Source organism: Vulpes lagopus, chromosome 8, assembly GCF_018345385.1.
Source record: "Vulpes lagopus strain Blue_001 chromosome 8, ASM1834538v1, whole genome shotgun sequence".
NCBI classification, from domain to species: Eukaryota; Metazoa; Chordata; class Mammalia; order Carnivora; family Canidae; genus Vulpes; species Vulpes lagopus.
This window is the reverse complement of record NC_054831.1, coordinates 85014449-85038516: the sequence shown is the minus strand read 5'-3', so window position 1 is coordinate 85038516 and position 24068 is coordinate 85014449. Positions and strand designations below refer to the sequence as shown.

General features: G+C 34.4%; 1 protein-coding gene across 4 annotated transcripts in view; it reads right to left on the bottom strand.

The window, feature by feature from the left end:
- The window catches only part of LOC121497121 (ankyrin repeat and KH domain-containing protein 1), a 121247-nt gene that overhangs the window by 61583 nt on the left and 35596 nt on the right, over nucleotides 1–24068 (bottom strand). For 3 of the 4 annotated variants that reach the window (XM_041766270.1, XM_041766272.1, XM_041766271.1), the window contains exons 6-10: nucleotides 23305–23538; nucleotides 21091–21185; nucleotides 8543–8780; nucleotides 7890–8081; nucleotides 7084–7193 (exon numbers count right to left, since the gene is read on the bottom strand). In XM_041766270.1, the coding sequence (XP_041622204.1) occupies nucleotides 7084–7193; nucleotides 7890–8081; nucleotides 8543–8780; nucleotides 21091–21185; nucleotides 23305–23538 (869 nt within the window). The remainder of the gene's footprint in view (nucleotides 1–7083; nucleotides 7194–7889; nucleotides 8082–8542; nucleotides 8781–21090; nucleotides 21186–23304; nucleotides 23539–24068) is intronic. The other variant, XM_041766273.1, reaches the window with a different exon arrangement.

The window sequence follows — 24068 nt, the reverse complement described above, 5'->3', positions numbered from 1 at the left end:
TTCATTTGGCTGCAGGATATAATCCAAGAAAAGCAAAAAGAGTCAGGAAGCCTCCTTTATGGTTAGGGATGAAAATCAGTGACAGACTATTTTGACATATTCAGAGTGCCCAATTTTCTCATTAGTGTCAAGTGCTTCAATTTTTATTAAAATATTAAAAATGTTAAAAACTCTTAAAAGCTATGGTCAAAACTTTTGCTATAGTATAGCAAAAACCAAAACTCAATCTCAATAAGGAATTATACAAAACCCTGAACACTGCTAACTCTTTCAATATATGTGACTTTTCATCATACACACATAAAATATCTCTGGAAAGATACAGGAAATGAACAACATTATTGCCAATGGAGAGGGAAAGTAGGTGCCCACAGGACATTTTTATGTTTTGTAATTTTGAATCATGTAAAGATATTACCTATTTAAAACTAAGGAAAAAAATTTCAATCAGTTATAAACTTTTGTTAAACAAAAATTTAGCCACAATAACAATGAAAATAAGCGATTGGTATAGGACCAACTTCTACTCAATATGGCAAAGACACCATAATTAGCAATGCTGTGATCGACCACACTTCTTTAGGTTGGTTCTATTTATTTACTCTGATCCATTTCACCTAAAAGAGATTCATTGTGAGCATAAAGAAAAAACCATACTCTAGCTCATGTGTTTGGTATCCTCTCCCTCTTTCATTCCTATCTTTAAGGTGGCAGACATCTTAAAGTAAAATCGCATTCTAATTTTTGTCTCTCTTTGAACATTGCTTACATATACTTGAAACCCAAAGCTGTAAAAACAATCCTACCCAAAGGACATTTTGAAAAATTTTAAGGTATGTAAGATGAAAAGATGTAACACAAATTTATCCTACTACTTGAAATAAACTTTAACTGCAAGAAAAAAAGAATGTATTTATAATTGAATAATTCCAAAAATAACTGAGAAACTTGTATTCTTGAGGAAATAGTTCACTTAAAACAAAAATCCATGACAAAGAAACTCTTCCTACTTCTTCTTCTTCTTTTTTTTTTTAAAGATTTATTTATTTACTTATTCATGAGAGACACAGAGAGAGAGAGAGAGAGGCAGAAACACAGGCAGAGGGAGAAGAAGGCTCCTTGCAAGGAGCCTGAAGCAGAACTCAATTCTGGATCCCAGGATCACGCCCTGAGCTGAAGGCAGACGCTTAACCACTGAGCCGCCCAGGCGTCCCTCTTCCTACTTCTTTAAGAGTATTTAAGTAGAATAAAATATTAATAGATGACTTAGGATTGAAGAGATAATGATTTAGCATTAAAATGATTATTCTTTATTTATTCTTTACCAAGTTAATTGTGTGTTTTAGGGATTAGTAACTTTATTTTTTCTTTAAGTAGACTCCATGCCCAGCACGGGGCTCAAACTCATGACCTGGAGATCAAGACCAGAGATAAGATCAAGGGTATAGCCACCAAGGCACTCTAGGGAATAATAACTTTTATCCGTTAAGATAATCTATAAAGGGCGATCCCTGGGTGGCTCAGCGGTTTAGCGCCTGCCTTATGCCCAGGGCACAATCCTGGAGTCCTGGGATCAAGTCCCGTGTCGGGCTCCTGCATGGAGCCTGCTTCTCCCTCTGCCTGTGTCTCTGCCTCTCTCTCTATCTCTCTCTGTATCTCATGAATAAATAAATAAAATCTTAAAAAAAAAAGTATCTATAAAATATTTTATGACAAGTTAAATCTGCTATTAGTTATAATTAATATCCAAAAATAATGTTTGGAGTAATTAAAATACATCTAATAGATACAAATATTTTAAGAGAGAATAATTTATATAATATTTATCACCATTATTAGTAATGATGGTTTATAGTCTTAAAAAAAATCATTTTCTTTAAGCTCTCATAGCACTTTACATATTCTTAGACTAACAAGCACTCAAGATCATCTAGAGCATGTAATACCTCCAAATAGGCAATTCACTTGTTCTTCAGAAATCACAAAATTAGATTTCTTAAGCCAGGCAGTCAAGATCATCTGGTCTAAACTCCTCACAAAAAAAAAAAAAAAAAAAAAGAAAAGGAAGAAGAAGAAGAGGAGGAGGATGAGGATGAGAAGGAAGAGAAACAAATAAGCTTGGAGAATTTAAGTGATTTGCCCAAGGATATCCAGCAGAACCAAAGTGAGAATCTTTACAGGACTTGGTAAAATAGTTCAGAAAATAATACTAAATTTCACTTTAACAGATGGGAAATTGAGGCAAATGTTTGCTAATTGTATTAATCAGTGATTTGATGGCTATACTGAAAACGTAGATGTTCTGTCAAATGTTCCACAGCATTAGTTCTTCTTAAACAACTAAGTGTAGCCTTTGTCACTCATTAGACCTCCATTTAGATATAGGATTATAGGATATCTTCTATAAACATTTTTTCCTATAGTAAGTTTATAGTAAGTTCTACTTTCAAATAGCAATGCTGGCCTATAAAATGCTAAGTAGGGTCACTAAATCTTTTTATATGAACCTAACTAGAATGTACTCATATTCCTAATACCTATATTAGTTGTTTATCATAGGGAGTACTCCTCGACTTTGGAATTTACTGATCGTTTATCCTATGATATACCTCTTCTAGAAATGAAAGGCCAAGGAGCTGGAGACTTATTTACCTGATTTATATATTACTCTTTCTCCCATTCCAAATTCAGCTTTGCTGCAAATACATGTGAAGGAAATTCTACAGATGACAATTATTTCTTCTATCTTAACAAATTATTTCTTCTATCTTCTTCTATCTTTGATAACTTCTATCAAAGTTTTAATACTGAAATTAACATGTCATGATGAAAAGAGAAAGAATCTATCATCTTCACAAATGGTTTGAAAAACACAAACACCAAATCAAAACACCTCTGACATGTTAGCCAACACAAAGTCAAAATTAAAGGCAAACATGAGAAAAAAAGTTTTATAATTAAATTAAACTGTCGAATAGTTAACAATGCAAATTCTTCTTACTGAAAAGTAATATTAAGGAGACAACTGTGGTAAAAGAAATCAAGCCATAAGTACTTTAGCTGAATCTAGCTAGCTACAGAGATGAGAAGAAGTATGAAATACTAAAACTCTGCCTTCTGGTCGAAAGACCAATAATTGGGGAAAATAGCTTAGAGTAATAAAAAAACACCACAGCAGGGTCTAAAAGAGTATAGGAGTTGGTCAATTTCAGTTATTAAATGGTGCTATTAAATAAATAAATAAATAAATAGTGCTATTAGTAATTTTTGATCAAAAGGTTTAGCAACAAATGTGTGAAGACACAAATAACATGAAAATTCCTTTTCAGAGAAATGAGATTAAGTAGTTTCCAAAGGCAATTTTTAAAATAATATATTTCTTTTAGATTTTAAGTAATGCTAATGCATTTTAATACAAACTTTCTTACAATGGGTTTACATCATATACCTATAACATATCAAATACTAAAAATAAACATGGGCCCAATAAACAAAGATGCTATGCAGAGAAAGAAAACACATAAAGGAATAATCTTTATTTCAATATACAATGATTCCCATTACTGTAGTAACGAGATGTGAAAGATCAGGAATATATGAATTAGGGGATTTGCTAAATGTTTTCTATTTACAGAGTAGTTAAAATGATTCTGCATGCCAAACAGGGAGGATTTTCAAAAACTTCTGGAATTAATGGACCATTTTAAATTTAATTTTTTATTTTCAAGAAGAAATTTTAAGTAGCCTATTTAAGGATACTAAGCAAGTCCAAAAGTTTTAAACAGATTATTCAAATTTATTCAATTATTAAAAAGTTAGACAAGCTACGTATCAATCCACAACCTCTAAATATGATATTCAGTGTTCTTTTTACTAGAAATATCTATAAATAGGGATGCCTGGGTGGCTCAGTGGTTGAGCTCTATCTGCCTTTGGCTCAGGGCAGGATCCTGGAGTCCCAAGATTGAGCCCCACATCGGGCTTCCTGCATGGAGCCTGCCTCCTCTGCCTATGTCTCTGCCTCTCTCTCTGTATCTCTCATGAATAAATAAATAAAATCTTTAAAAAATATATCTATAAATAATTTTAATTTAAAATATTTTTAAAACTAGAAAAAGTGACATTTTAAATAACTAAGTTTAAAATTAGAACATGCACGTAATTTGAGGATCTACCTGAAAACACTCAAGTATACCAACAGTTCTAGCTGAGAATTTTTTTAAAAATCAATAAGAAAATTTCTACATTTCCCTTAAAACAAGTCATCAATTATACCTACTATACATTCAGAATGAAAAGTCGTAAAAGTTTTCAGGTTCATCTCAGGCAACAATACAAGAAACCAAATTGTTGCATTAAGAGTTTTTTAAACCATAAATAATATCCTGATTCTGGTACAAGATATTTTAAAGAATGAGAAACAACAGTTTTTAAGCTCCTTTTTACAAACTATAATATCAAAACCTTTAACTGTGACAAAAGTTAGGCTCTCAAATCTAACAGAGCATAGGGGTTGGTTCAGACTGTGTTCCAAAGGTTGACTTGTACATCCTTATTTAAAACTGAAGGTCAAAATCGTTCCAAAAAAAATGAAGGTCCTCAGCCAGCCCCCACACACAAAAATTTCATTTAACTTAAACAACTAGCTAATGTAAGTATCAGAACCACACCAATGGGATGCCAGGGACAGAATAGGAGTGGAGAGTGTGGGAAGCAATGGAGAAAATTAGTACAGCCTGAAACAGACAGAGAAGGTGAGAGCAAAGAATGGAGGACAAGAAAGATGCTACTCTGCTACTGTCTTGTAAGGTTCAGCCAGTAAAAATTATCAGTCACTTTTTCTCAGGATTGAGATTGATCTGCCTGCTTTACTCACTTCTTATTTTTTATTATGTCTTGTTTATCCCACTCTTGCTTACAAAGTAAAGCCTGAAATCACAAAGTTTATTTATAGGTTTTATTTTATTATTTTTTAAACATTTTATTTATTTATTCATAGAGACACACAGAGAGAGAGATGCAGAGACACAGGCAGAGGGAGAAGCAGGCTTCATGCAGGGAGCCCGATGCGGGACTCGATTCAGGGTCTCTGGGATCACCACCTGGACTGAAGGTAGCGCCAAACCCACTGAGCCACCAGGGCTGCCCCTATTTATAGGTTTTAAATACCAAACTTACTATCTTTTCTCATACTTGCCACATTTCATATAAAGAATGGGTACTGCTTTTTATTAATGAGGAAAAGAACTAATATGAAAACTGAAATGTGTCTCCACAGATGGCAAAAGCATGGAAAAGGCAATATATTTTTAAAGTAAAAATCAATATATGAAGTTATTGAAAAGAAAAAAGCTATGCATATAGTTATTAAATCTAACAGTGAAAAATGAAAAGTTAAAAAAGTTCAATAAGTGAATAATTATGGTTCATTAACTTAATGGAAGAGCTAGAAATATAGAGACTATATAGCAATATGGAATAGATTATGACAGAACACAATGGAAAAAATAGAAAACTATATTACATTATGGTTATAATTACACATAAATATGAATGCAAAGGTAGATTGCAAAATAGAATAAACAATTATATTAGATTAACAATATTACCCTTCTACTTAAGATATATATTTATCTGAGCCACTTTTTAATTGTACATTTTGAATGTAAAATAGTATGATAAATTCAAATCTTTTGATTCTTCTGAGGAATTCTAATCACACTCTGTATAATTCCAGACCAACAAAAATAAAACACTTAAAAATATTTCATAATAGATTTTTAATTCCATCGAAATCAGTAAGGTTTTCTATATATTATGGTTTCTCTTTTTACTATAGAATATTTTCAGAATAATTCTCAACAGATTAAGAAAATGAAAAAAAAAAAAAAAGAAAATGACTTTGCATTGGAAAATGGAAGGAAGAGGGAAGTCAGATAAGAATTTAGAGGATAAGAGTATTAAATATGCATATAGCTTTTTTGTTATACCCTATTTCTTTATTTTAAGTGATGAAATATTTCAATTCTTAATTTTTATGGACGACCCAAAGCAAGTCTAAAAAAAAGGAAAGAAGGCAGAAAATTGGTATCTACTTAACATATCACTCTGAATACTTTTCAAGCAAAAAATGAATACCTTTCAGAAATTCTGACCTAATGAGGAAGATCCTGATTGATGAAAATGAATCTTATTGTTATCCTTATAATATGTATTATCAGTAGAAATAGTGATAAATAAAGAGCATAATCATACTATACATTTATGGTAACCAATAATTACTTTCCAATAATGTTCTCAGTTATCTATGTGGGAATGTCTATTACTTGAAATGGTTTAAAAGGCAGTATTTCCACATGTTTTTCTAAATAATGTATCAGTTCTCTACAACATTTATAGCTGTCTATGTCTCACACAGATTTTTAAGAAATATATAAGGAAATTTGGAGAAAACTCTAGAAAGCAGTTTAAAGTACCCTCACAATATAAAAATTAGCCAAAGCACACATTTCATCAAGAAGTATGAATTTTTAAACTATTTACAATTCCCCTACAGATTAATGTGTAATCATACACATTACACATACGAACCTGCCATCTAATTTGAAACTTTGAAAAGCCAAAATAGAAAACACTAGAAGAACAGAGAAAGAATAGAATGCTGTAATAATGTTTTTAGGAAGAGGACAGTAGCTTTGTTTTTAAATGTCAAACTAACTAAAGAAACAAAAGAAATCAAAGTGATTTATAGGTTATTCTATTCTGTAAACATATCATTTAAATTATGATATGTCTACAAAGAGCAGTTTAAAAAGTTCAGGAATGTCAAATGGGATTGGGGTGAGTGGAAGAAATGAACTAACAGTTTTACCTAGTAAAGAAACAGTGTGCCCTATTAAAAACTAAGTACTTTCAAATATATTTAAGAAAACCAATAACTACAACTATAAATAACTTTTTTTAAGTTATTTTATACAAAGTATGTAAACTATTGATCTCCTTTAGAAATATTTTCTAAATGTGAAAAATAAATGAAGAAATATCAACATTCACATAAAAAAATAAAAAATAAAAATATCTTACTAAATCAGCTCCTGCTTGAAGTAAAACATCTGCAACATCCGTATGTCCATTTTCGCAAGCATAGGTTAAGGCTGTGTCTCCTGTTGCTGTTGTAGCATGAACATTAGCACCTAGTAAGCAAAAAACAAAATAAAACAAATATTTACTTTATGAACTGTAAAGTTTTGTTAAATAGTCCAATTTCACAATTTGATGAAATTGATGAATTCAAAGTTTTAAAATATTATAGGATATTTTAAGTATCCTAACTTTCTTTTATGTCTTTAGGCACACAGAAAGGAACTGTACCAGGGGCTCCTGGGTGTCTCAATTGGTTAAGCATCTGCCTTTGGCTCAGGTCATGATCCAAGGGTCCTGGGATTGAGCCCTGCGTTTGGCTCATCGCTCACCGGGGGAATCTGTTTCTCCCTCTGCCCTTTGCCCTGCACATGCAAGCTCTCTTGCTCTCTCTCCAGTAAATAAAATATTTTTAAAAAGTGTCAAAATACAACCTCAATAATGTCATCCTCACTTCCTCTTACTAAGAGAGACTAAAAAAAAATAAATTCTCTCTTCCAGAAACCACAAACTATTCAATGGAGAGAGAAGGTCAATGAGAAGGCTATGGTCACAAAGCAAACATTAATAACAATAAGAAAATGTCTTAAAAATGAGATTTTTAAAGATTTAGGAGCCTAGGAAGAGCAGTCAAATTGTGGAGCTGGCTTTCAACTTTTATAGTTATGAAAAAGTTAAGATTAATTGGCAAAGTTATGAAAACAATATAAAAAAGCCTTTTCCTAAAAGGCATTTTTAAAGCCACATACCGGCAGCCAATAAATATTTAACCAGTTCAAGGTGTCCCTCCTGTGAAGCCTCCATCAGAGGTGTGGAGCAGCCAAGTTCTATATCAGCCCCTGCCTTAATCAAGAAGTCTGCAACTTCAGAAAATCCTCCACAACAAGCCAAGGTCAGAGCAGTTTCTTGGGTTTCTTCTGTCTGGGCATTTATATTTGCTCCTGAGAGAAAAGCACAAAAATTGATAAACTAGCTGCAATAGATTTATGATAAAGATATTTTCTAAACTGTGTTAATCATCTCTCCCTACTTCTGAGATTCCTTCTAGGGTGATGATAATTTATTTTACCATCAATAAGTTGTAGTAAACTTCCCTGATACTCAACACAAGCCATCTAAAGAAAATTGATTTCTTTATTAAAGAAGTAAAACTAGGGGTGCCTGGGTGGCTCAGTTGGTTAAGCATCTGCCTTCGGCTCAGGTCATGATTCTGGGGTCCTAGGATCAAGTCCCACATTGGGCTCCCTGCTTGCTGTGGAGCCTGCTTCTCCCTTTTTTTCCCTCTGCTGCTCCCCCTGCTTGCGCTTGGTCTCTCTCTCTCTCTCCCCGTCAAATGAATAAATAAAATCTTAAAAAAAAAAAAGAAGAAGAAGAAGAAGAAGAAGAAGTAAAACTACTTTACCTTGTGCTAGGAGGAGTGCCACCATCTCTTCATGGCCTTCCCGAGCAGCTTCCATCAAGGGAGTATATCCTTCATCATTTACTTCTTCTAGATTTGCTCCCCTTTCAATAAGTAGAGCTGCCAATTCAACGTGTCCTCCACAGGCAGCTAGCGTTAACGGAGATTCGAATGAATCTGCAGGCATATTCACTTGAGCACCACTATCCAAAAGCAAACGTGCTACCTCTACATGTCCATCCTGCAGATTTTTAGAAGTAAGGCAAGAAGGAAGGAATTTATGTTGTTGTTTGAGATTTTTTTTTTTTTTTTGAGATTTTTTAATTGGGAGAAAAGAGGTAAGAATTGAGGAAAGACAGAAAGGAAGAAAAGGAGATGCACCTTAGAGCCATACATATTACCATGTTCATCTGAGAAACTTGAGATATCTTATCAAAAATTCCATTAAAATTACCTTACCTCACTTTTAAACAAACCCAAAATTTTATATAAGAATCAGATTTGTGACATGCATTAACAATTCCAAACAATTTCAAATTTTCACATTCTTTGAAAAAGTTCAAAAACCATTAAATCCATAGACAATAATACTTAAAATAATTACTGTTTATACTACTGCCAAGTCAAATATAACTATACCCTCAAACCTAGGTGTCCTATTTAAGTGTAGAAACTGTATTAGATCTATTTAAGAAACAAAGACTTGACAAAAAAATAACAACAAATTCTATGAAGTCATTACCACTTGGGATTATGTCACCAAGGAAAACTCCTGTGGACCCATAGTACCCTATATTTTTCCTCAGCACTAGCTCGTTGCAATGAAAGAAAGATTTTACAAAGATGTAAAAATAAATTATCTATTCATTTGTAAATAATATTACCATGGATCCATTTCATAGACAGTAAGGCAATTAATAAAACATTCTCTTGATAATTCATTCTATCCCTCTATTGCCATAAATATCTTTCTTTAGTTTCAAATTCTTTACTTCAAAATTTTATATAGGCCTTAACTCTTATAGCATATAAAGTCAAATGCTGTGCTGTCCTGTAACTCAAAAATGACCAAAATACTGCTAATGAAAGGTAAAGACTGAGTATAAAATAAGGTTTTATAAGGTTTATAAGGTTTAATTCTCTTATTAAAGAATTAAAGAACCCTTAATTAAATATTAAATTTCAGTATCTATCAAGAGTTTCGTTATATTCAACTAAATTACTAGACCAGCTTTAATCACTTTTGACATATCAAAAACAAATGAACTGGCATTAAAATTACAGATTTATTCAAATAAAATAAAATTCTAGCTTTACTACTAAACGTTAATATTTCAAATACATGTAAAATAATGCATAATAAACTTAATACATAATTTGTTTAAAATAGGTTTTATTTTACATGTAAGTTATTTGGTGTTTGAAATACATTTTTAATGGAAAGAAAACAAAAGTTATAAGTATTCACAGATCAGGGAACTACCATCATGCATTGCTCCTCTAGGCTCCCAGTAGTTTTGTGTGAATTTACTTCAATTTCTTTCTTGATTGTGCTACCTTGAGTACATACATTAAGACAGAAGTTATAGTAAGCACTTTTTGCTTTAATAAAAAAGTATTAATTTTGTCAAAGGAGAAAAAAGAATGAAGTAAAAACAGAATAATCCAATCTTAAAGGTCTAAAAGAATCATTAGAATTTTTTAAAATTCTAAGACTTTAGTCAGTAGCTGATACTGGACTCATTCTATTATAAACAACTTTAAAATTAGGGAAAAATAGATAAAGCAACCGGCGGCACTGAATAGCAACCAATCTGAGGCTAAGCACCAAAAAAGGCAGCAAATATGATGAACCCTACATTCACTTTAGCTTTCGTTCTTTAGGCATCTTCTAAGCCATGGTCTAAGGAAACTGAGGCTAAACAGAGTGAAGATCTCTTTCAGCCAAGAAAACAAAGATCAGAATACAAAGTAGCCAAGACAGTTGGGACGTGAGGAGTATGGGCAAGATACCTGAGAAAAAGAAAATACAGAGGAATCTCAAAAATCTGTATAAAATTATCTTCAGATACTCAGGCAAATCCTGAGTTGAACACACCAAAAATGACATTCCTGAATGCCTAGCAGAGAATGACTGCTGGAAGGTTGAAGACCTCAATCAGAATAGAAAGACCAATGGTGAATATCCAGGCTTTCAAAGGCGATGGTAGAGAGCCATACCTAAGGAGTAGCCAAAGATCAAGGAGTAAGGAACTAGGAGTAGAAGAGTCAAGCTGAAATTAACCCTCAGAATAAATACTGGTAGTTTAACTGCCTGCTAGAACAAAACATAACAGTTTTACAAGAAGGACAGGATAATCAAGATCCTTGAAAAGGGATCATCTACAGCATATGGCTTACAAATAAAAATACCAGACACATTAAAAGGCAGGAAAATGTGCTGATTGTCAATATATACAATAACCAATAAAATTAGACCTAGAACTAAATCAAATATAAGAAATGGAAGAGAAGGACCACTGATGCTATATTAAAGAAAATAGGGATGCCGGCTGGCTCAGTGGTTGAGAGTGTCTGCCTTCACTCAGGGCGTGGATCCCAGGGTCTAGGGATCAAGTCCCACATCGGGCTCCCTGCTAAGAGCCTGCTTCTCCATCTGCCTATGCCTCTGCTTATTTTTCTGTGTCTCTCATGAATAAATAAATTAAAATCTTCTTTAAAAACTAAATAAAGGGGATCCCTGGGTGGCTCAGCGGTTTAGCGCCTGCCTTTGGCCCAGGGCGCGATCCTGGAGTCCCGGGATCGAGTCCCACGTCCGGCTCCCGGCATGGAGCCTGCTTCTCCCTCCTCCTGTGTCTCTGCCTCTCCTTCTCTCTATGTCTATCATAAATAAATAAATAAATCTTAAAAAAAAAAGAAAGAAAGAAAATCAAATAAAGTTATCAAAATTTAAAAAAAAAAAAAAAACTAAATAAATTAATAAAGGGGGAAAATGGAGAAAATTAATTAAAAAATTTTAACATAGAATCAGGAAATAAGAACATCATATCAACAATTACACTTAGCCATAAATGGTCTAACCAAACCAATTAAAAAACAAAGACGGACAGAATGGATTACAAAACATGAACTAAAAAAATATGTTGTCTGCAAAAAACTCACTTTAGTATAAAAATATAGGCATATCAAACATATCAAAGATTGAAAGGAAAGGATCAAAACATTTATCAGGGAAACAATCGATGGAAAACTGATTAGTATCAGGAGCTATGTTAACAAAAGAGACTTCAGAACAAAGATTACCAAAGAGAGAAACATCACATAATGATAAAAGGCTCAATCACAAAGAAGACATAGCAATTCTAAAAATGTATAGGTACCAAGCAACAGAGCTCCAGCATGTGGGAAAAAAAATGAAAAGCAACTAAAAGAACTACATAAGGGATCCCTGGGTGGCGCAGTGGTTTGGCGCTTGCCTTTGGCCCGGGGCGCGATCCTGGAGACCCGGGATCGAATCCCACATCAGGCTCCCGGTGCATGGAGCCTGCTTCTCCCTCTGCCTGTGTCTCTGCCTCTCTCTCTCTCTCTGTGACTATCATAAATAAATAAAAATTAAAAAAAAAAAAAAAAAAGAACTACATAAATCCACAAGTACAACTGAAGATTTTAACACAAGTCCCTCAATAATTGTTAGAAAAACTAGACAGCAAATCAGAAAGAATGTAGAAGAACTCTACCATTAACCACCAGGATCTAACATTTACAGAACACCCTACCACAACCAGCAGAATAAAGATAGTTTCTTCAACAAACGGTGTTGGGAAAACTGGACTGCTATATACAAAAGAAGGAAAAAGGATCAGTTTCTTACACCATACATAAAAATAAACTCAATTGGGGAGCCTGGGTGGTTCACTCAGTTAAGTGTCTGCCTTCAGCTCAGGTCATGATCCCAGAGTCTTGGGAAACATGCATCAGGCTCCCTGCATCAGGTTCCCTGCTCAGTGGGGAGTCTGCTTCTCCCTCACCCTCTGCCCCTACCCCCGCTTATGTGTGCACACCCATACTCATGCTCTCTCTCAAATAAAAAAATAAATAAAATCCTTTTCTTAAAGATTGTATTTATTTATTTATTTGTTTGTTTATTTTAATAATAAATTTTCTATTGGTGTTCAATTTGCCAACATACAGAATAACACCCAGTGCTCATCCTGTCAAGTGTCCCCTCAGTGCCTGTCACCCATTCACCCCTACCCCTTGTCCTCCTCCCCTTCCACCAACCCTAGTTCGTTTCCCAGAGTTAGGAGTCTTTATGTTCTGTCTCCCTTTCTGATATTTCCTACCCATTTCTTCTCCCTTCCCTTCTATTCCCTTTCACTATTATTTATATTCCCCAAATGAATGAGAACATATAATGTTTGTCCTTCTCCGATTGACTTATTTCACTCAGCATAATACCCTCCAGTTCCATCCACGTTGAAGCAAATGGTGGGTATTTGTCATTTCTAATGGCTGAGTAATATTCCATTGTATCCATAAACCACATCTTCTTTATCCACCAAGGCTCCTTCCACAGTTTGGCTATTGTGGACATTGCTGCTAGAAACATCGGGGTGCAGGTGTGCCGGCGTTTCATTGCATCTGTATCTTTGGCATAAATCCCCAACAGTGCAATTGCTGGGTCGTAGGGCAGGTCTATTTTTAACTCTTTGAGGAACCTCCACACAGTTTTCCAGAGTGGCTGCACCAAGTCATATTCCCACCAACAGTGTAAGAGGGTTCCCTTTTCTCCACATCCTCTCCAACATTTGTGGTTTCCTGCCTTGTTAATTTTCCCCATTCTCACTGGTGTGAGGTGGTATCTCATTGTGGTTTTGATTTGTATTTCCCTGACGGCAAGTGATGCAGAGCATTTTCTCATGTGAGTGTTGGCCATGTCTATGTCTTCCTCTGTGAGATTTCTGTTCATGTCTTTTGCCAATTTCATGATTGGATTGTTTGTTTCTTTGCTGTTGAGTTTAATAAGTTCTTTATAGATCTTGGAAACTAGCCCTGTATCTGATACGTCATTTGCAAATATCTTCCCCATTCTGTAGGTTGTGTTTTAGTTTTGTTGACTGTATCCTTTGCTGTGCAAAAGCTTCTTATCTTGATGAAGTCCCAATAGTTCATTTTTGCTTTTGTTTCTTTTGCCTTCGTGGATGTATCTTGCAAGAAGTTACTGTGGCCGAGTTCAAAAAGGGTGTTGCCTGTGTTCTCCTCTAGGATTTTGATGGAATCTTGTCTCACATTGAGATCTTTCATCCATTTTTAGTTTATCTTTGTGTATGGTGAAAGAGAGTGGTCTAGTTTCATTCTTCTGCATGTGGATGTCCAATTTTCCCAGCACCATTTATAGAAGAGACTGCCTTTTTTTCCAGTGGATAGTCTTTCCTCCTTTGTCGAATATTAGTTGACCATAAAGTTGAGAGTCCACTTCTGGATTCTCTATTCTGTTCCATTGATCTATGTGTCTGCTTTTGTGCCAGTACCACACTGTCTTGATGATCACAGCTTCTACAACCTGAAATATGGCATTGTGATGCCCCCAGCTATGGTTTTCTTTTTTAAAATTCCCCTGGCTATTCAGGGTCTTTTCTGATTCCACACAAATCTTAAAATAATTTGTTCTAACTCTCTGAAGAAAGTCCATGGTATTTTGATAGGGATTTATTTATTTATTTGAGAGAGAGAGAGAGAGAGCGCGTGAGCATGGGGGGGGGGTGTGGGGGAGGCCGACTCCCACTGAGTAGAATCGAATGTGAGGTTCAATCCTAGGACCCTGAGATCATGACCTGAACCAAAGGCAGATGACCAACCAAATGAACCACCCAGATGCCCCAAAAATAAATAAAATCTTTTTAAAATAATAAAATAAATAAACTCAGTGGATAAAAAAACCTAAATGTGAGACCTGACCATAAAAATCCTAGAAATCACAGGCAGTAATTTCTCTCATATTGGCCATACCAACATTTTTCTAGATATGTCTCCTGAGGTAAGGGAAATAAAAGCAAAAATAAACTACTGAGACTACCTCAAAATAAAAAGCTTTTGCATAGTTAAGGAAACAATCATCAAAATTAAAAGACAACCTACTGAATGGGAGAAGGTATCTGCAAGTGACATATCTGATAAAGTGGTAGTATCAAAATGTATTAAGAACTTACACAACTCACACCCAGAAAACAAATTCTCCAATTTAAAATGGGAAGAAGGGGGGGATGCCTGGGTGGCTCAGCGGTTGAATGGTTGAACGTCTGCCTTTGGTTCAGGGCCTGATCTCAGATTCCCATGATCGAGTCCTACATCAGGCTCTTTGCATGGAGCTGCTTCTCCTCCTTCTGCCTGTGTCTCTGCCTCTCTCTTCCTGTGTCTCTCATGAATAAATAAATAAACTATTTTAAAATTTTTAAATTAAAATTTTAAAATGGGAAGAAGACATGAATAGACATTTCTTCAAAGAAGACATACCAATGGCCAACAGATACATGAAACGATGCTCAACATTACTCATCATCAGGGAAATGCAAATCAAAACTACAATGAAATATCACCTCACAACAGTCAGAATGGCTAAAATCTACAACACAAGAAATGGCAAGTGTTGGCAAAGAGAAAAAGGAACGCTTGTGGTCGACTGGTAAGAATACAAACTGGTGCAGCTGCTGTGGAAAACAGTATGGAGGTTCACAAGTAATTAAAAATAGAATTACTGTACAATCCAGTAATTGTGCACTAGTGGGTATTTATCCAAAGAATACAGAAACACTAATTCAAAAGGATATATGTACCCCTATGTTTATTGCAGCATTATTTGTAATAGCCAAATTATGGAAGCAGCCCAAGTGTCCATCAATAAATAAATGGATATAAAAAATAATAATAATAAATAAATAGAGAGATAAAGAAGATGTGGTGTGTGTGTATATATACACACATATATACATACACAATGGAACAGAATATTATTCAGCCATTAAAAAAGAATGAAATCTTGACATCTGCAACAACATGGAGTTAGAGTATAACCTTAAGTTAAATAAGTCAGAAAAAGACCATATGACTGCATTCATATGCAGAACTTAAGAAACAAAACAAATGGGGCAGCCCAGGTGGTTCAGAGGTTTAGCACTGCCTTCAGCCCAGGGCATGATCCTGGAGACCCAGGATCGAGTCCCACGTCAGTCTCCCTGCATGGAGCCTGCTTCTCCCTCTGCCTGCGTCTCTGCCTCTCTTTCCCTCTGTGTCTCTCATGAATAAATAAAATCTTTAAAAACAAAACAAAACAAAACAAAACAAAAAGTGAACAAAGGGAAAAAAAAGAGAAAGAAACCAAGAAATAGACTCTTAACTACAGAGAACAAAATGATGGCTACCAGAGGGGAGGTGGGTAGGGGGACGGGCAAAATACACGGTGTGTATTTTGAAGAGTACACTTATTATGATAAGCACTAGTAATGTATAGAATTGTTGAATCAGAATATTGTATACCCAAAACTAATATAAAACTGTATGTTAACTATACTGAAATGAAATTAAAAAAAATTTTTTTTAATTACACAAGCTAGACATAATTAAAGGAACTGAAAAAAGACTAAACTCAAAACTGACAGAAGGAAATAAAGGTTAAAAGAGAGATGAATGAAATAGAGAAAAATCAATGAAATCAAAAGCTGGTTCTTTGAAAGGGTAACTAAAAATGAGAAACCTTTAGCTAGATGGACAAAGAAAAAAAATTAGTAAAATCAGAAATGAAAGTAGGGACAGTACTACCACTTCTACAGAAATAAAAAGGATTACAAGACAGCACATCAGGTCACTTAGGTGGCTCAGTGGTTGAGTGTCTGCCTTTGGCTCAGTTCATGATCTCGGGGTCCTGGGATCGAGTCCCTCCTCCAGCTCCCCACAGGGAGCCTGCTTCTTCCTCTGCCTATGTCTCTGCCTCTCTCTTTCATGAATAAATAAATAAAATCTTAAGAAAAAAAAAAAGACAGCACATCAGTTGTATGCCAACAAAATGAATAACCTAGATGAAATGGACAAATTCCAAGAAACACAAAATCTATAAAGACTAACTCACAAAGAAATAGAAAATTTGAATAGAACTTTAACTAATAAAGGGATTGAACCAGTAATTTCAAAAAAATCTCCCAAAAAAGAAAACTCATGGATCTGATGGCTTCTTTGGTGAATTCTACTAAACATTAAAAAAGAATTAACACTCATCCTTCTCAAACTTCTTCAAAAAATTGAAGATGAGGGAATACTTAACTCATTCTATGAGACTAGCATTACCCTGATATCAAACTCAGCCACAGGTTCTATAAGAAAAAGTACAGACCAATGTCTTTTATGAATGGCAAATGCTAAAATCCCCAACAAAATACTAGCAAAGTGAATTCAGCAGCATATTAAAAGGTTTATCCTTGATCCACCATGATCAAGGAGGATTTATTCCTGGAATTCAAGGATGGCTCAACATAAGAAAATAAAACAATATAACATACCACATTAACAGAATAAGGGGGGGAAAATCACAGAATCATCTCCATTGATACAAAAAAAGTATCTGACAAAATTCAACATATTTTCATGATAAAAATACTCAACAAATTAGGAATAGAAGGAAGCTATCACAAAATAATACAAGTCAAGTATGAAAAATCCACAGCGAACATCTACTCAATGGTGAAAGACAGAAAGCTTTTCTTCTAAGATCAAGAACAAGATAAGAATGCCCACTTTCACAGCTTCTATTCGAACTGTACTGGAAGTTCTGGCCAGAACAATTAGGCAAGAAAAGTAAAAAAAAAAAACAAAAAACAGCATTCAAGGAAAGGAAGAAGTAAAATTATTTTTGTTCACAGATGGTATGTACAAAACACTAAAGACTACACACAAAAAAAACTATTTGAGGGGGCAACCCTGGTAGCTCAGTGGTTTAGGGCCACCTTCAGTCCAGGACGTGATCCTGGAGACCCGGGATCAAGTCCCACATCGGGCTCCCTGCGTGGAGCCTGCTTCTCCCTCTGCCTGTGTTTCTGCCTCTCTCTCTCTATGTGTGTGTCTCTCATGAATAAATAAATAAAAAATCTTTAAAAAAAAATTATTTGAGCTTATAAATGAATTCAGCAAAGTAGCAAAATGCAAAGTTAACAGATTGAAATTAGTTGCATTTCAACACATTTACAATAAGTATTCTGAAATGTATATTAGAAAAACACTTCCATTTACAATATCATCAAAAAGAATAAAATACTTAGGAATTAGTCAAGAAAGTAAAATACTTACATAATGAAAACTATAAAACATTGCTGAAAGAAATTAAAGAAGATTTAAATAAGTGGAAACACATTCCATTTTCACAGATTGGAAGCCTTAATATTGTTAAGATGTCAATACTAACCAAAGCAATCTATAGATTCAATGCAATTCCTAACAAAAGCCCAATGGTACTTTTTGGCAGAAATATAAAGGCCAATTCTAAAATTTATATGGATCTAAAGGGACCCCTGAAAACCATCTTGACAAATTAAAATAAAGCAGGAGGACTCACACTTTCTGATTTCTAAACATATACAAAACTACAGTAATCATAATATCTGGTACTGGCATAAAGATAGACATACACAAAATGAATAAAACAGAGATCCCAGAAATAAACTCTTGCATATATGGCCAATGATTTTTGACAAGGATGTCTAGACCATTTAATTAGGAAAGGATAGTCTTTTTAACAAATGATACTGGGAAAACTGTATATCCACATGCAGAAGAATTAAGTTGGACCCTTATTTAACACCATATACAAAAATTAATGCAAAAGGGATCAAAAATCTAAAACTACAAAACTCTTAAAAGAAAACATAGGACAAAAGCTTCATGACATTGGATTTAGCAGTGATTTCTTGGATATGATACCAAAGGCACAGGCATCAAAAGAAAAAATAAACAAATTGGATTTCATTAAATTAAAAAGCTTTGTATATAAAAGATACTATCAATAGAGTAAAAAGGCAACCCAGAGAATGGGAGAAAATATTTGGATATATCTATAATGGGTATAAGAGATTAATATCCAAAATATATAAAGAATTCCTGAAACTCAGAAACAAAAACCAACCAACTTAATTCAAGAACAGGCAAAGGATCTAAATAGACTTTTCAACAAAGAAGATATACAATGGCTAATAAGCACATGAAAAGATGCTCAACTTCACTAATCCTTAGGGAAATGCACATCCAAACTATAATGAGATATCGCTTCAGAACCCTTAGGATGGCTACTACCAAAAAACTCCCAGAAAATAACAAGTGTTGGTGAGAATATAGAGAAATTGGAATCCTTGTACACTACAGAAAAGTAAAAATGGTATAACCACTGTAGAAAAACAGTATGGTAGCAATTCTTCAAAAAATTAAAAATAGAAATACCATATTATCAAGCAATATCGCTTCTGAGTATATACTCAAAAGAACTGAAAGCAGGAACTTGAGCAGGTATCTGTACACCTGTGTTCACAGCAGCATTATTCACAATAGCTAATGCATGGAAGCAACCCAAGCATCCACCAAAGGATGAATGAATAAGCAAACTGTATTTTATATATATGTATTTTATATATATATATACAAGGAAACATAATGCAGCCTTTAAAAAGTAAGGAAATTCTGACATATGCTACAACATGGATGAACCTTAAGAACACTGCTAAGTGGAAGAAAGCAGTCACAGAAAGACAAATCCTATATGATTCCTCTTCTTTTAATTAATTAACTAGTTAATTAATTTTGTAAGATAACTTTTTTTTTAAGATTTTATTTATTTATTCATGAGAGACACAGAGAGAAAGAGAAGAGAGGCAAAGACACAGGCAGAGGGAGAAGCAGGCTCCCTGCAGGGAGCCTGATGTGGGACTCGATCCTGGGACTCCAGGATCACACCAGGCGCCAAACTGCTGAGCCACCCAGGGATGCCCTGTATGATTACTCTTAAATGAGACAGAGTGATCAAAATCATAAAGAGAAAGTAGAATGGTGATCAGGGGCTGGGGAGAGAAAGGAATGCGAAGTTGTTATTTAATAGTTACAGTTTTAGTTGTACAAGATGAAAAGACTTATGAAGATAGATGGTGGTGACGGTTATAGAACATGAATGTACTTAATACACTGAACTATATACTTAAAAATGTATAAGAATGCAAATTTTATACCTTTTACCACAATAAAAAAATTAGAGAAAATAAAGGTCTATCAATATGTTAGAATCGACAGAGCCAAGCCTGCCTTTTGTACTGTTACCTACAATGACAGATTTACTACCAAAAGTTAAACAAACTGGGGCACCTGGATGGCTCAATCAGTTAAGTGTCTGCCTTCAGCTCAAGTCATGATCTCAGGGTTCTGGGATCAAGCCCCAAGTCAAGCTCCCTATCCAGTGGGGAGTCTGCTTCTCCCTCTCCCTCTGCCTTTTCCTTCTACTCCTCCCACTGCTTGCATACTCTCTCTCTTGCAAATAAATAAATAAAATCTTTTTTAAAAATTAAAAAAAAAAAAAAAAGTTAAACAAACCTCCTCTAGCCATCCAAGATGCCAAACGGAAAGAAGTCTTAAGAGAAGAAAGTGGCCTTGGCCCTAGCTGTTATGAAGAAGCAGAAGGCCAAGAAGGTAGTCAACCCTTTCTATGAAAAACCCAAGAATTCTGGCATCAGGCAAGACATCCAGCCCAAAAGGGACCTCATCCACTTTGTCAAATGGCCCCACTACATCCACCTGTAGCAGCAAAAGGCTATTTTTCTATAAATGCCTAAAAATGCCCACAATTAATCAGTTCACCTAGGCCTTGGACCACCAAACAGCTACTCAACTACTTAAGTTGGCCCACAAATAAACACCAGAGACAAAGCAAGAGAAGGAGAGATTGTTGACATGGGGTGAGAAGAAAGTTGTGAGCCAAAGGAATATCCCCACTAAGAGGCTGCCTGTCCTTCAAGCTGGGCTTAATACTGTTACCATCTTAGTGGAAAATAAGAAGGCTCAGCTAGTAGTGATTGCACATGATGTGGATCCCACTGAGTTGTTGTCTTCTTGCCTGCCCTGTGTTGTAAGATGGGGTTTCCTACTTCATTATCAAGGGGAAGGCCAGGTTAGGGCATCTGGTCCATGGGAAGACCAACACCACTGTCCTGCCTTCACACAGATTAACTCAGAAGACAAAGGAGCTCTGGCTAAGCTGGCAGAAGCTATCAGGACCAATTATAATGACAAATATGATGAGATCTGCTGTCACTGGAGAGGCAACAACCTGGGTCCAAACTCGGTGATTTGCATTGCTAAGACGGAAAAGACAAAGGCTAAAGAACTGGTCACCAAACTGGGCTAAGTGTATACTGTTGAATTTTCTGTACATAAAAGTAGTAAGTTCTCTTTCAAAAAAATAAAACAAAAACAAAGGTTAAACAAAACATTGCATTTCAGTGTCATCTCAAAGGAGTGCAATTTAAAATTACCATGCAAGCCTCCATTAAAGCAGTGTGCATCTCATCTGTTTTGTGCTCTTGATCTGCACCAGCATCAAGTAGAAAGCGAACCATATCCAAATGGCCTTAAAAACAAAACACATAAATTTTCAAACTATATTTCTAAGGAATTGAGTATTAATATATAAGTATTAAAATGAGGAAACATTTTCTCTCAGGTATCTATACAAAAATTTATGAGAATTCATTTTTCATTCAAGAAAGGAATGACTGTTTTACAAAGTCAATCCAAAATAATAAGCAGGCTCTCATCAAGGCATCTAGGTTTTAAAGATGGAATTAGTAGAAAGCACATAACTCAAGTTAAGTAAAGCAAGAATACTTATTCTTTGATTTAATCTATATAAACTATTTATCAAACTATCAAATCAAAACACTGAAATCAAATAGAATGCCAAGCAAAATAGGTTTGGATCATATTTTTCATAAAAGCAGCATTAAAATAATGACCATAAACTCACTGTGGCAATGAACAGGCACAGAAAACTCCATTCAAAATAATTTCAACCCTCTGGATACATTTAATATATAAAAATCCTTAATAGTCGGTAAGAAAAAGACAAACACTCCAGTAGAAAAATGGATGAAGGACATGAAATGATTATTAAAAAAGAAATGCAAATGAATACTAAACTGAAAAAAAAAATTAAACCTTCCTATTAAACAAATGAAAATTAAAATGAGACACCATTTTTTACTATCAAAATGGCAAATATTAAAAAGAATGATAATACCCAGTGTTGGTGAGGGTGTAGGGTGGGATAAAGGGCACTCTCAAACACTGCTGGTGGGAGTGCAAATTGGTTCAACCTTTCTAGAAGGCAATTTGGCAATATGTATCAAAAGCCTTAAAAATGTCCATACCCTTTGACCCAGCAATTCCACTTCCAGGAATTTATCCTAAGGAAATAATCAGAGATTAGGCAAAGATGTCTGCACAAGGATGTTATTACAGTGTTTTTAATAATAGTGAAAAACTGGGAACAATTCAAGGGTCCAACAATAGGCAATTATGGTGCATCCATTTGATGTATTTGCAGAGACTACTAGTTCCCTACTCAATATCCACTCTTTCAGTCTTCCTGAATAATAGAACTCTGATTTTATCTGAGTGGTAAAATGCCTGACTACATTTCCCAGCTTCCCTCGCTACGTGTAGCTAATGAGATGTAAATAGAAGCTATGAGGCAGACGTTTAAAATTCCTTAAAGGTAGCTTACTAATTTGGAAGGCACTCCCCATTTTGCCCTTATCCTTTTCATTCTTCCTACAATAAAGATTAATGGGGCTCTAGCTACCATCTTGGATTAAAGGTAATTTTGAAGATAGAAACCACTATCTAGGATATTAGGAAGGCAGAACAGAAAAACAGAATTCTGAGATCCTGATAGCAGTGGAATGGTTATACTGGTTCTAAACAACCTACCCTTGGACTTGATTTATATATATATAAAAGCTTCTCTTTTGTTTAAATCATTATTTGTTTAGGTTTCATGACACATGCAGCCATATTTACTGCTAGCTGAAATAGGGAAATACTAGGTGACCATCAAAAGTTGTGTTACAAAAATATTTGAGATGGGAAATGTTCATGGTTTATTACTAAATAAAATAAGCAGACTATAAAACAGTTCAATATTGTTGTTTAGTTTAAATATATATATGTATATATGTTTGTTTATATATATGCTTTAAAAACTCACTGGAAATAAGTACACTAAAATACTGCTTACATGCTTTAATCTTTAGGTGGCAACATTACATGTCATTGTAAAATTTCTTTTCCTTATTTATGCTTTTCTGTGTTTTTTGAGGTTTTCTGTATCAACTATGATTATCACTATTATTTGAGTATTATTTTTGAAATAAAGGTTGGAAAAATCATATAAAACAAAAGTTATTAAATAATGGAAACTCTCTAAATCTGTACTATGAGCTTTTGTTGACCTCACAGCTACCTGAATAAATCTGAATTAAAATAATAAAGAAACATACACTGTGAAATTATACTTTACAAAATACAGGCTAAAATGGACTTTCTATATAATCTCTTACAAATTACATAATTTGACAGCACAGGGAAAACATAAGTAATATAAAATTAATTCAAATACTCAACCCTCAAATATTTAAATTTTCAAAGTTGTTATGAAAAAATTGTAAATATTCATATATATAGAGTACCTTTGTAGCATGCAAGGGTAAGAGCACTTTCTTTGAATTCATTAGAATGAGTGTTGATGCCTGCCCCATGATCCAGAAGAACTCTTGCAACTTCCACATGACCTGCACTAGCTGCTTCCATTAAGGGGGTATGTCCATTTTCATTATGATCTTCTATATTTGCACCTTCATTAAGTAGCACTTTCACAATGTCAACAAATCCTCCAGCACAGGCATAAGTTAATGCAGTATTTCCTAACGAGATAAAAAGATATACAGAATTATGATAAAATGGATACAACTATAACTATGTTATTTCTAGTTCTATGGTTTTTTTTTAAGGTTTTATTTATTTATTTGACACAGAAAGAGAGAGAAGCACAAGCAGGAGGGAAGGGCAAAAGGAAAGGGAGAAGTAGGCTCCCCACTGAACAGGGAGCCTAACTCAGGGCTCGATCCCAGGACCCTGAGATCATGACCTGACTAAGCCACTGAGGCACCCCTCTAGTTCTACTTCTTCAATTTCCTTACATAAACTACTAAAATTATCATCTCAATTTTTTTTGTTCTATTGGTTCATCATCTTAATTTTTTTTTGCTCTATTGGTTCATCATCTTAATTTTCTTACTAATGCAAAGACTTATTATAAACAGGCCAATTTATTTCTCTTCCTATTAGATTAAAGATATGTATCAGAAGGAAAATGTACCTAAAACAACAAATTGTCTTATGAATAAATCTGCATAGATAAAGGAAAGGTAAAAGAAAATCAAGAAATGAATAT